This window comes from Triturus cristatus, chromosome 4_2 (genome assembly GCF_964204655.1).
Source record: "Triturus cristatus chromosome 4_2, aTriCri1.1, whole genome shotgun sequence".
Classification (NCBI taxonomy): Eukaryota; Metazoa; Chordata; class Amphibia; order Caudata; family Salamandridae; genus Triturus; species Triturus cristatus.
Window position 1 is genome coordinate 351,295,938 of NC_140586.1, and position 12,328 is coordinate 351,308,265.

Below are 12,328 nucleotides of genomic sequence, written 5' to 3' on the forward strand. Positions count from 1 at the left end.
GAAAAAATAAAATCTGCATTCATTTGCCACTGGGTAGAGAAAGACTCGAAAAAAGGAAAATTTGAGGCACAAAGTCTGCACATATTTTCCATCTTGGCAGAGTAGGATTGCGTCAAAATAATTTTGTAATGCAGTGAAATCTATGTCACAGTGGCTAGGAAAACATAGCATGAGTGAAAGAATTAAACCTGGAAACTTAGTGAACTTTGGAAAATTTGACATTCGTGTATTTAGCAAAAGGTTACCAGTGGAAAAAATAGACCATTACTGATAGGTAACCTTTAAAACCATTAGAAAGTGACACATGGTACTTTAATGCTGGGAACAAAAAAGGTTTTAATAATCAAGCACTGTATTCTTTATAAAGAGTCAAACCATAAAGGGCAAGCCGTTTATAAACTAGGATCCTGCATATACAATACACTGAAGAGCATACACAGTTCTGTCTAAATGCCTACCATAGCTGCATCAATTTGCTACTCTTGCAACCTTGGACCCTACACAACTTGGCAAATGTGCTTTCCTCCACTAGAGCAGTATCTACCGAGGAATTGCGTGCATCCTGCTATAGCCCTACCACGTCACCCACATGCAGGAGCACAGAGTCAAATGGTAGAAGAATTACCTTGAGCTTGGGAAGCCTCTTGATAGTTTTCAATGGACGCAGCACCCGCAAAACACGCAAAGACTTGATGGTCTTGATGTCACGCCCCTTACTGGTCCTGGAATGGCCAAAGACAACAAACGTTAACAATCACCAAAACTAGATTACATGCAGAATAGTGGACCCTCACAAATTATGCAAGACAGAAAGCTAGGAAATACAGGTTTGAGAATGAGAACATGTGGAGGAAGCCTTTAGTTGCAGAGGCCAGGCCTTTCTTTTCACCTTCTTCTTTTTCCAAGGTTTCTCCTCCCACTCAAGTTATCACTCTTGCTGTTAGGGATACTCATCTATGGTTCTATTCTTGGTACAAATACAAGGCATTTCTCAATCATTACCACTTGACTCTCACCCTCTCCTGTGAGCTCATCCTCCTTTCTCTTTTCCATCGGACACCAGCCTGCCCCAGTGTTCATAGGCCTTTCCTGAACTTTCCATCCCAGCTCTTACCCTCCAAAGTTGGGAACCTTTGTTTCCTTCGTGGAATATAAACACTAAAAACTCAGAACTAAAAATTAAGATATAGATCTGCTGATACACCTCAAACCCAACCAGAGGCTAAATACTATACATTTATCTTATATCTTTGAGTGTTGACAGAGCAACATCTTCTAGCTTTGTCCTTTAATTGTGAGTCCAGGACCAGCATTTAATTGATACTGGCTCATAGGTTTTACAAGCATATATCAATCAATCAATCAGGGGTTGTTAAGCGTGCTACTCACCCATGAGGGTCTCAAGGCACTGAGGAGGGGGGCGTTCGCAAGTCCGTCAGGCAAAGAGCCATGTCTTGAGAGCCTTCCTGAAGATGTTCAGGGAGGCTGAGAGTTTAATGTCTACCAGGAGCTCGTTCCAGGTATTGGCCGCAGTGTGAGAGAAGGAGCTTCCTCCTGCTCTGGCTCTGTGGATGCGTGGGGTTTCGGCCAGTGCGAGGTTGGAAGATCGGAGGTTTCATTTGGGTACGTGGAAGTTGATTCTGTCGTTGAGGTATTTGGGTCCGGTGTTGTGTAGGCATTTGTAGGTGAGGATTTTGAAGGTGACCCTGTTCTCCACGGAGAGCCAGAGAAGTCTTCGTAGGTGTTGGTTGATGTGTTTGTGCCGGGGATGCCGAGGACGAGTCTGGCAGAGGAGATATGGTTCATTTGGGGAGCTCCAGAATGAGTCTGGAAGCTGCATTCTGTATGGTCTGGAGTCTTCTGAGGAGCTGGGTGGATATGCCGGCATAGAGGGTGTTGCCGTAGTCAAGGCGGCTGGTGACGAGGCCCTGAGTGATGGTCTTTCTGGTGTTGGTTGGGATTCACCTGAAGATGATCTCATTAATGCTCACTGCCTTAGCCTGCATATGTCAGTGCAGGAACAGACATTACATGGGCCTTGGGTGGATACAACTTATAATTGTGCCCGCAAGGTATTAGTGGAATAACAGACTCTTTATGAGCCAGAACTGATTATTAGTCACAGCTGAGAGAGTGGGTTTGAGTGGAGAATTAAATGGAGTTTGGCTGGATTACTTTGCCTGGTTTTGCTACATATTTGTTAGTCTAAGACTGTACACACTGCCTAATGATAGTAATAGCTATAGCCAGAATATGTGGATGAAATATATGACATTCTTTGGGGTCCAGAACATTAATAGTCACAGCTTTTCCCACAATGTGTGAACAGAGAAACGAACATTTATTAGACCTCAGTTGTTAAATATTCATAATGTTAACCAAAAGGTATGACATTCTTTTGGCTACAGATTAAGAATATTTACAGCTTTAGCCAGAAGGGGGAGAGGATCATTGCCTTCTTCAGGTGTAAATCCATACAAATTCAGAGCCTCATCCCACAGGCATGGTTAGAGCTTATATTGCATGGGCCCAAGCTCATAATGATTCCATTTTGGGAACAGACATTTCATGGGTTCTGTCTCATTGGAATAAGAAGCATTAGCAAGCACATCACAGTATAAAATCAGTCATTTGACAGTCTCCAAGATATAGGAACAGGCTTGACAACAATCCCACTCAAGAGTGTTATCCAGTATCTCACAGTGCAGGTTCAGGCAGTTCATGACTGTGGACTTATTAATATTCACTCTTCCATCAGAAGGTGTTGATGGAGTATCAGACATTCCATGAGCCCCACATCTTTAGTATTTACAGCATTACTCAACAGCTGCGAGTGTGGAATGCAACACTGCACGCCCCCAGCAGATTCCTATTCTTATCTTTAGTTAACATGCCCCAGTATAGGATCACAAATTCCACGGACGTCAGCTTATTAGAATTCACTTCCCTAGCCACCATTTATAAGGGTAGGGCCAGACATTCTATTAGTGCAGGCTCCTAAAGAAGGAAGGAAAAGTCGTTTACATGCAAGACTATCTCTCCATCAAGGCAATTCTTTACTAATTTATGAAGTCTTGACAGATCTGTAAACAGATGGGATCTCTGTTTTTATATGTTTATCTACTATATTTAAAATAAGAAGTTATTAAGCTGTGACAATGATAATGCAGAGTCAGCGGTTTACACTTTACACAGGCACCTTTTTAACCGTTTGCTGCTGAGATTCAGTGCCCTCAGTGTGAGTCCTTTTTCACTGTTTGAGGCACTTCGTAATTAAGCCTTCACAACTTTTTTCTAGGCCAAATGTGCGTCCTTTCTCCCCCACATATTATGAATTTTAAGTGTAATTTGTAGATTCCTGTGGAGTGTGAACTTGGAAAATAGTCAAAATATAGCAAAATGTTTGGGATTTTTTGGTTAAAAAGTATTGTACGAGAAAGTGTACAGTGGTGGCCGGCACAGGTAAGAGTGGTTGCGTGGTGGGGCGGGATCGTGTCGGGTGGGGGAAGTCCACAGACGACGGGATAGGTAAAATTAAATACAAAAATTAATAAAACCACTTACCTTTTGCTCGCCTCATCGCGGAATCGGCGATTGCACGGAACGTGGTTTTATTTATCTATTTATTTAATTTTACCGATCCCTTCGCCTCTAAACTCCACCTCACACCTCCCCGCCCCTGCCCCACCCCACCCCACTGCCTCGCTACTCTTACCTGTGCCAGCTGCCACTGAAAGTGTTTTTGTTTCCTGAAAATAGCATCAACCAAAGGTTTGCTGTACTAAGATCATCATCTTCCCAACAATCAAGAACAGGCAGAGTAGTAAAATAATCATTTTTACCACAGTTTTTGCGATAAGTGGTAGTCGAGTTTTCTTATTTTTGGTGGTTTAGGCCGATTTGCAGATTGTGGTAGAAACAGATATGAAAACCATAGATGAAGAAAGAAACCTATACATTTCTGAAATGTAGCAAAATATCTGAATACAGCAAGGTGCCATTTGTGTAGATCACTCTTACTTTTCCCAATGCAACTAATCATTAAAATAAAAAATAATACAAATAAATAGAAATACATAAAACATTTTCATCACTAATTGTTTGCTCCAATGGCCAATTTGCAAAAGTAATACTCCCTTACATCTGTCAGACTGATCTGGTTACAGGAACATATAGTGTTTGTGAGTTATCCAAAAACTGAGCAGTAGGTTATAATTAATTTCATAAGGTAATATTCATGCATCAATTCATACAGTAAAATCTACAAAGAAAGGATGTGATGGAAGATATATATTTGAAATCTTTCCTGGATACAGGGTTTAGGAATAGTGGTTGTTTGTACAACTCTGACTTTTGGGTAACCCACAATATCATGTGATTCAGAGGGAATTTGGAAAAATGTGTTCTTTCTTGCATACGGACTTACAGTTGAAAACCAAAAATAGAGATATTTAATTGATAATGACAAATGTTCTACTATTCTACTATTCTGTGCTGCCGCTCTTCTTGTACCATACTTTGAGTGGATGCGCCTAGCACCTCTGAAAATAAGGACTCCAAAACATAAAGTGGATACATCAAGTTTCATTCTTGAAAATTTACCCATTTTGGTGATGGGAGTAGCTGTGGTATTTAGGCCTGGCTTGGCCACCACCCAGGGAAACTTACTAAACCCAGGAATTTCTGAAAGAAAACTAGACACCTAGGGGACTCCAAGGTGGCATGACATGCCTGGAACCCACTCAATTTACTTCCCTTGACTGCCCTGCAAAGCCTCAAACATTGTTCAAAATCATGCATTTTCTCATCTTTCTGTAAGGGGAAGTTGGTTAATCTGTGCAGAGTCACAAAATCCATTCCACACACAGTTCCCACACTTCTCCAGATAAAAACGGTATCCCGCTTGTTGGCTGGTCCTAGCTTCTGCAACATATATCTCCACACTGCCGCCACTCTGTTTTTTTTCTAACAATTATCCTTACACTACAGCTTGATGTAGAAGAGGGAAGGTTGGCATTTCTGAGAATTTAAATGTATTACCAGGCCACTCTGCTAGATTAGGTAGTTCGAGCTGCAATCACCAAAGTCCATTTAAACCAATGTTATCTAGACATGATGTTAAGAGAGGCAGATGTTAAGCACTCCACACTTTTAAAAATACCTAGGCTGCCATAATGAACTAGGGATAAGATTCCCCATGTTCTGGTTAATAGAAATGAGAAGTAATGGCAGGAGTTTCATATTTCTCAGCTTCATCTATCCCTACGCTTAAGAGACTTCCATGCATTAGGTCTACAGCTAAAGGAATCTCCTATATCCGATTGAATAAGGGTGGGGTGCCCTAAGCTTGAAGACTTTACTTTAGCCAGCTCAGTAATATCATAGCAACAGTTAGTTAATAATCATCTCAAAATCTCTCTTCATTTGGTGTTTACTTATTTACATATTAGAAATTTTCTTCAAGAGAGCGGATAGGTATTTGGTGAACAAGCAGAGAGCATTAGTAAAGCCTATTTTGTAACCTGTCTCAAAGGTATAGCCAATTGGTATTGACTATTGCATTAGAAACTAGAAGTGAAGTGATACCTTTGTTTCTGGATACCATCGCAGTTACCACAAATTGTAAAACTGATTGAAGTTTTTGGGCATTGCATAACAACATTACCCATAAAGCTATGTGTGCTGGCATTTTAGTAAGTGGGTGTTACATTATGCTCTATATCGTATCCATAAGATGTATCCGGCACTTTCAATGGCATGCTTTAGATGTGGTAACGGTATAGGTGACTGGTTGCATATATGCTTTACATGTCCACATCTTTAAAGTTTTTGGGATCAAATATTTGTATTTATTAGTCAAAGGCTCCAGTTGACTTTAAAACCAGATTCTTCTGGAGCTTAATTTGCAATTACTCCACAACTTAGCCATAGCACCTTATGGCAACAGTAATTTATTTTTGTCACTTTGCTGATTGCCAGATCACTGAACCTAAAAAACATGGAGATCGATTGACGCAACTTGAGAGTTTATATCCTGCAAGAACGTGGGTCTATGAAAACTTTTTCTGAGATTTGACGATTTTTGCCTGAAAGACCTGTGTCTGGGCAGGTTTTGTTTTCTTTTTCTTCTCTCTCCCTTTTGCTTTGTTTTCTCTTTGGTTTCTTTTCCCTCTTCCTTGTTTAAAATAAAATTAACTCAGGAGTACCCGCTATCAAACTTGTGCTACTCCCATGAATTATGCTGTATATTTGTATTTTTGTAATCAGTGTGACAGTGAAAGATTGTACTAACATTTTGGTCAATGTATGTAAGGATTTTTCTACAGTGAAAAAAATACAAATAACAATGATCCTTGGTGTCTACTGGGGTAAATCCCCTTAATCTAACCCAGAAGGTAGGGGGTGTAGCAGAAAGGCTGCTAGGCCTGTTATAGGGTGGAGGCATGACGTGATGCCTGAGTGGGTCACCTCCACCCCTTCATATGTAAAAATAAAATCCCTGGCATCCTGTGGACGTTTTGTGCCCAGAAAGGTGGTGGAGGCCACAATTTGGAGTAAGACCCTCAATTGTACCCTCAGGGCACAGAAAGACTGTTATATTCTTTGGGGGGAATGCTTGCCCATTGCCAAGGTTGTGCGCCTGCTCTCCCCCAATAAATCCCTAGTGTCCAGCGTGTGGATCCCTGCCCCGGGATTCCACTCTGAGATTGATCCCAAAGCAGGGATCCACTAGGAAGAGAACATTGACCCCTTTCAGGGGTATTTCTGATTGGTGCTTGGAGGGCAGACATGCATCGATGAAATGAAAAGCAGTAAGCGTGCTGATCATCACAGTGTGAAAACAGAATGATTTCAGGGTGCACAGAAAGCCCTTTCCTCACTTTCTGTAAATATTTTTATAAGATAAAATCTTGCCGATTTTACTTTGCATTAGATGGGCTCACTGTTCACATCCACTGCACTGTTAAGGTATTGTGGTGGACGAACATGGTTCGTCCACTGCACCTAAAGGGTTAAAAATTAAATAGGAAAAGTTGTGGGCCAATAGGGAACATCACCTTAATGGAAGAAAATAAAACTGCACTGTACCCTAAGTCCAACAGGTGCCCCAGCTGTCATACAGGGTACAGTAGTTGAGTGGCAGTTTATTATGGCTAAGGCAGTAGGCTAAGATCATTTCAGATGGATAAGCTTTGAAACCCTGTTGGACTTGGCGCTCTCTGCAAGGTCACCCCCAAAAATGTTGCCTTCACCCTTCCTGTTTTCTGAACACGTTTTTGTTGGCCTTTAGAACTATGTGCACTATGTGCACTTTACCATTACTAACTAGTGCTAAAGTGTTTGTGGTCACTCCTTTAAACCTGGTGAAATTGGCCTACAACCAATTGGCATATCTATTTTTCTTATGAAACCCAAGCAAAGAGGGACACCATGTGCCCAGAGCCAGTGAATTAAATGCTGCTAGTGAGCCTGCAGCACTTATTATGCCACCCCTTAAGTAATGTTTTTAAACAAGTCTCAGGCCTTCCATTGGAGCCTGTGTGCAGTGTTAAATTACCATTTTGACACGGCAAAATAAACTTTTCACCAGGGCTAAACCTTCTATTTTAATATATATCAGTCACCCTTAGGGTAGGCCCTAAGTCGCCAATAGGTCAGGGTGCAGCGTATTTAAAAAGTTGGACATGTACTTTTAAGTTTTATATGTCCTGGCAGTGAAAGACTCACAAATTCATTTTTCACTACTGTGAGACCTACCTTTTACATAGCATAACATTTGATTACGTTATTACATTTAAGAAGAGACACCTTTTGTTTGGGAGCAGGTAGAAATATAATGTTTGGTGTATAAGGAGTTGTAATTGTAAACCCTCTTTAATTTTAACATCAGAATTTTAGTCATAATTCTGAAATTGGCACTTTTAGAATGTTGCACAACATACCTGGCTACCACTTATACTGCTGTTATCTACTTGAACAGACAAGAACCAATGCCTGATTTTATTGGTCCTGGTTATTTATTCAATCATTAATCCATATTTTTCATGTTTTCTTTTATCTTATGTGTCAGAAATAGAGAAAACACTTTTGTTTCAAACAATATACAGCAAAACTCATACATATAAAACGTGGCAAGGCCATACAAGACAAAAATAAATCAGTGAACAGTACATCATAGTGTTATGCCAGTCAATAATTTCATGAATGCAGTATGCGTTAAAGATAAAAGAAAAAATGAAAAATATGGAATAATGGTTGAATAAATAACCAGGACCAATGAAATCAGGTATTGGTTCTAGTCTTCTCAAGTAGATAACAGCAGTATAAGTGGCAGCCAGGTATGATGTTGTGTTACTTTAATTAGGCCCGACCTAGCTGCCAAAATTCGGGCCTACCCCCTTTGACATAATATAACTTTTAAAAAGTTAGCATTTTCGTGTCCCAACCATTTGGTGCCTGCTGTTCCTGGTTCACATGACTAGATGTAGTTGTCAGTAGGACTTTGTATATTCCTCCCAGTCAGTCACAAAAAATGGAGGCTGGGTTGGTTGGAGATCTTGCTGACTTCTAACGCAAAGCTCGGGTGAACCCGACTCTTCCTGCTACAGTGACCGCCAACGACAATAAGCAACGTGAGATCTGCAAATCATGCTGAAGCATCAACCATTGTGACGTCCAACAGGGTCTTCACCCTACAGTGAATGACCATCTATGATGCTCTCCCTACTCCTTGCAGCCTCCTCCACTGTGAACTAGACTCTTTGTCCCTAACTTTAAGTAGGTACATTTTTCAGCGGAACATACCTGGTCCCTCTCTGGTTTACGCTCCATTGTGGTTGGCCTGAACATGTGGCTTTCCCCATGACCAGATGACCACGAGTTTCACTTTTTTGCTTGTAGGCACTATACCCAAGTACATTATTGACATTGCATATCTCTGGTTCTACTGATTGAATTATTTGTCATTTTGGTATCAAATAATTTATTACATTTTACTCTATTCTTCCAAATTAATTAGTGTGAGATTTTTCTTGTGTTGTGTCTTTACTTCATTACTGTTTAAGTGCTGCATAAATACATTACACATTGCCTCTGTGTTAGCCTGATTGCTTTTGTGGCAAGCTACCTAGAGGGTTAGGAACAGGTTAATTAAGTGACTTTTGTGGTTCACCCTAACAAGGATTGTGACTTTTGCTTGAGAAGGGCTCACACCCACCTCATCCAACATCTCATTAAGCCTCTCTGTCCTTCTCCCAGGGGCGAAGAGCAGGCTGGTAATTAATTCAGTGAAGAATCCGATGATCAAAAAATAAGATTACAATTAAGTAACTGTACAATCTCCACCCTTCCATCTTCTCTTACATTAATGAGCATTAAGAAGAATAGCAAACTCACCTCAAATACTCTGATGGGAAATTAAAGGGGCCTGAGAGCTGAAATACACTGGACAGCTGAAGAAAAAAGCCTTGTACCCAAACACATTTCACAGAGGCCCTTGGCCCCTTCGGTCTCTAGGTATTAATGACTTGTAGTAGTATGGACTTATAATGAGGAAGATCTCTGTGGAACTCTGATCTGAGAATGTTTCTGAGCAACGCCATAGCCTATTGCAGTGCATTCCAAGTGAGGATGCTGTTATCACGCCTTCTAATCAACAGTTGATTAGAAGGCATCATCTCTTTTGTCTTGTCTATGTAATGTGCTAGTGTCCTGTTTGAATAGAAGGTGTGAAGGGTCCTTTGTACTAGAGAGTAAAAAAAGGAAAACTTTGAGTTGGGATATAGTTTGATAAAGATGATAGTCTGAGATAACTTAACAGAAAGTGTATTTTTGATTCTTAAACCCACCACCTTTACAGAAACTAGTGTACAGTTTGTTAAAATGAAAGACTTGGCTGTATTAGCCATAATGTGCAAATGTGTAGGGTACTGGGAATGCTGTCTGGAATTATAGATGGCAAAGAATGGTGCTAGGCATAGATGGATGTTTATCTAGTTAAATTGAAACCCTAAGCTAGTCAAATGTGAAAGCAACAATAATACTGTCTCTAGAGCAATACTACTTCTGACACATCGTAGTGTAGTGAATCTCTCCAGTTTTTCATGTAGATTGATGTTAGGTTCACATGTCCTTAGTGCATGAGCTCAAGAGGTACGGTTAATGAACATAAGTTGTGGTGCATTATTCTGGCTTGTGTTCCGGACAGCACAGTACATGATACTCAGTCAGCTGGGTGGTTGTTGTGATAATACAACAGATCTGTCAACCACCTATCATTGGGAAGGACACTCAGTATGACCCCTGTCCTTGCTTGAACATATATATACAATAAAAGGAGCGTTAATTAATATTCCATATTTGTCAGTCAATTATTGAACATTCTTCTAACTAATCCAGTCAACAGGCCAATAATTTCCAAATTAATTCCAATGTTGGAAACTTTATTCATGAAAGTTCATTGAATCATCAGTTCGATAAATTTCTTATTCATGTGGGGTTTGGTAGATATAACAAGGTTTTTAGAGAGAAGGTTTTTGTAGAATCAGACCAGTTAAAATGTGCTGACAGGGTTCTAGGAATAGTGAATTAAATAGTTGGGGAGCGCTATGAGCGCATGGATGTATTATAATTAGAGACTAAAGCATCGTCTTAATACACTTAGATAAGAGTGCTCTTTATATTGCAGTAAATTCTACGAACGATTTACGCAATGAATCAAGCTAGAAGGTAAATTTGAAGCTCAGCGTTCTGGGAATTAAATCTGGATAAAAGGAAAACGGTACGTTGATTAACTTATGAAGTAGGAATTAAATAACAATCATAAGGGTGTCATCTAAATAACTAATTGTTTTATTAAATAGGATTGAGGCCAGCAATACAGGAAGTTTGATAAAAAAGTCTTTGACTTTGGATCCATAATATCAAGCCAGTTAAATAATTTCAGGTAATAACCCATTAATACTAATAGCAATCAGTATGGACTGAGGGAACATAAAATGAGTGTACAAACAATGAGATATAGTTAGTATATTACAACAGAAATTCACTAAGAATAAAACTTGGACAATCATAGAGTGTACATATTCAAGAGATTTGGTATTGGTTCATACATAACATTATGGGAATGTCAACCATGAGCAGGTTATATAAAGCATAAATTGAGTAAATAATAAATGTAGCAATGATTTATTTAAGCATTGATTCCATCCTGTTATGACTGTAAAGAAATTAATGGAATTATCTGACAACTTGTGAAAAATATGGAATTTATGAATACGTATGAATTAGACATTGATGGAACTGATGATTTAATGAACTTTCATGAATAATGTTTCCAACATTGGAATTAATTTGGAAATTATTGGCCTGTCGACTTGATTAGTTTGAAGAATGTTCAATAATTGACTGACAAATATGGAATATTAATTAACGCTCCTTTTATTGTATATATATTTGATTAAGTGTGGCCTAATAGCGGTGGACCACTAAGAGTTGAGCGGAGAAATAGTTTGACTGTGTTAGAAATCTGACTTGTGCACACGGAGCTTAAGCCTTTACTGCTGTGGGTGGATGACTCCTGTCCTTGCTTGCTTCAGCTTTAAGAACACTTTTGTAATATGTGAGAAATAGCTTCAACCAGAGGATGAGAGCAGCCTTCAACTGGGAGCCCCCACTAGCTAATGGTTCATTACGTTTTGCAATGCTGCATTTCTGCTGTTTCAACCTATCTATTTGAGGTTCTCACATGGGTTGGAAAATGGATTCTAGAATGCATTGCAGATAAATGACTTGTTACTTTGTGAGATGTGTATGTGCTTTACATCTGCTTATTCGTAGCTTTTGGCAGATGTATCCCTGTCGTGGTTAGATTGTTGGTAATTATCCAGTGCCCTCTGACTTGAACTTCCTTGGAGAGGGTCATCAACTACCATGCTACACCATGCTTGTTCAAGTTGTACATTGTGGCTGTCTAGTCTGTCTGTATCAATACCAAGTTGCCCTCTAAAGCTGGGTAAAAGAAAGGTAGGGTGAGATGTACTGCCCTCAGATACAGCAGGTCAATGCGTTACTAAGAGCGTTTATGAGATCATTTGCCCTGGATCTGAAGTTCTGTCAAGTGAGTTTCCTGCTCACTATCTGTCACTATAGTCTCAGTTAGACATGGTCGCTTGAACATCACTCTTTCAACAGGTAGTTTCTTCATCCACCCAAGAAAGGGTTTGAAGCTGCCTCTGAAAGAATTTATCTTCCAATCGACTGTGATCATTCATGCACTTCTGTAGAGGTCTCATTTGTGATCTTATGTTGTAAATTATTATTGGAATTG

The 12,328-nt window shown here is 39.7% G+C and overlaps 1 protein-coding gene across 1 annotated transcript in view; it reads right to left on the reverse strand.

The window, feature by feature from the left end:
* CACNA1E (calcium voltage-gated channel subunit alpha1 E) overlaps positions 1-12,328 on the reverse strand; it is a 1,399,715-nt gene that overhangs the window by 291,931 nt on the left and 1,095,456 nt on the right. Inside the window, exon 26 of the mRNA XM_085601759.1 lies at positions 626-722. Within this exon, the coding sequence (XP_085457885.1) occupies positions 626-722 (97 nt within the window). The remainder of the gene's footprint in view (positions 1-625; positions 723-12,328) is intronic.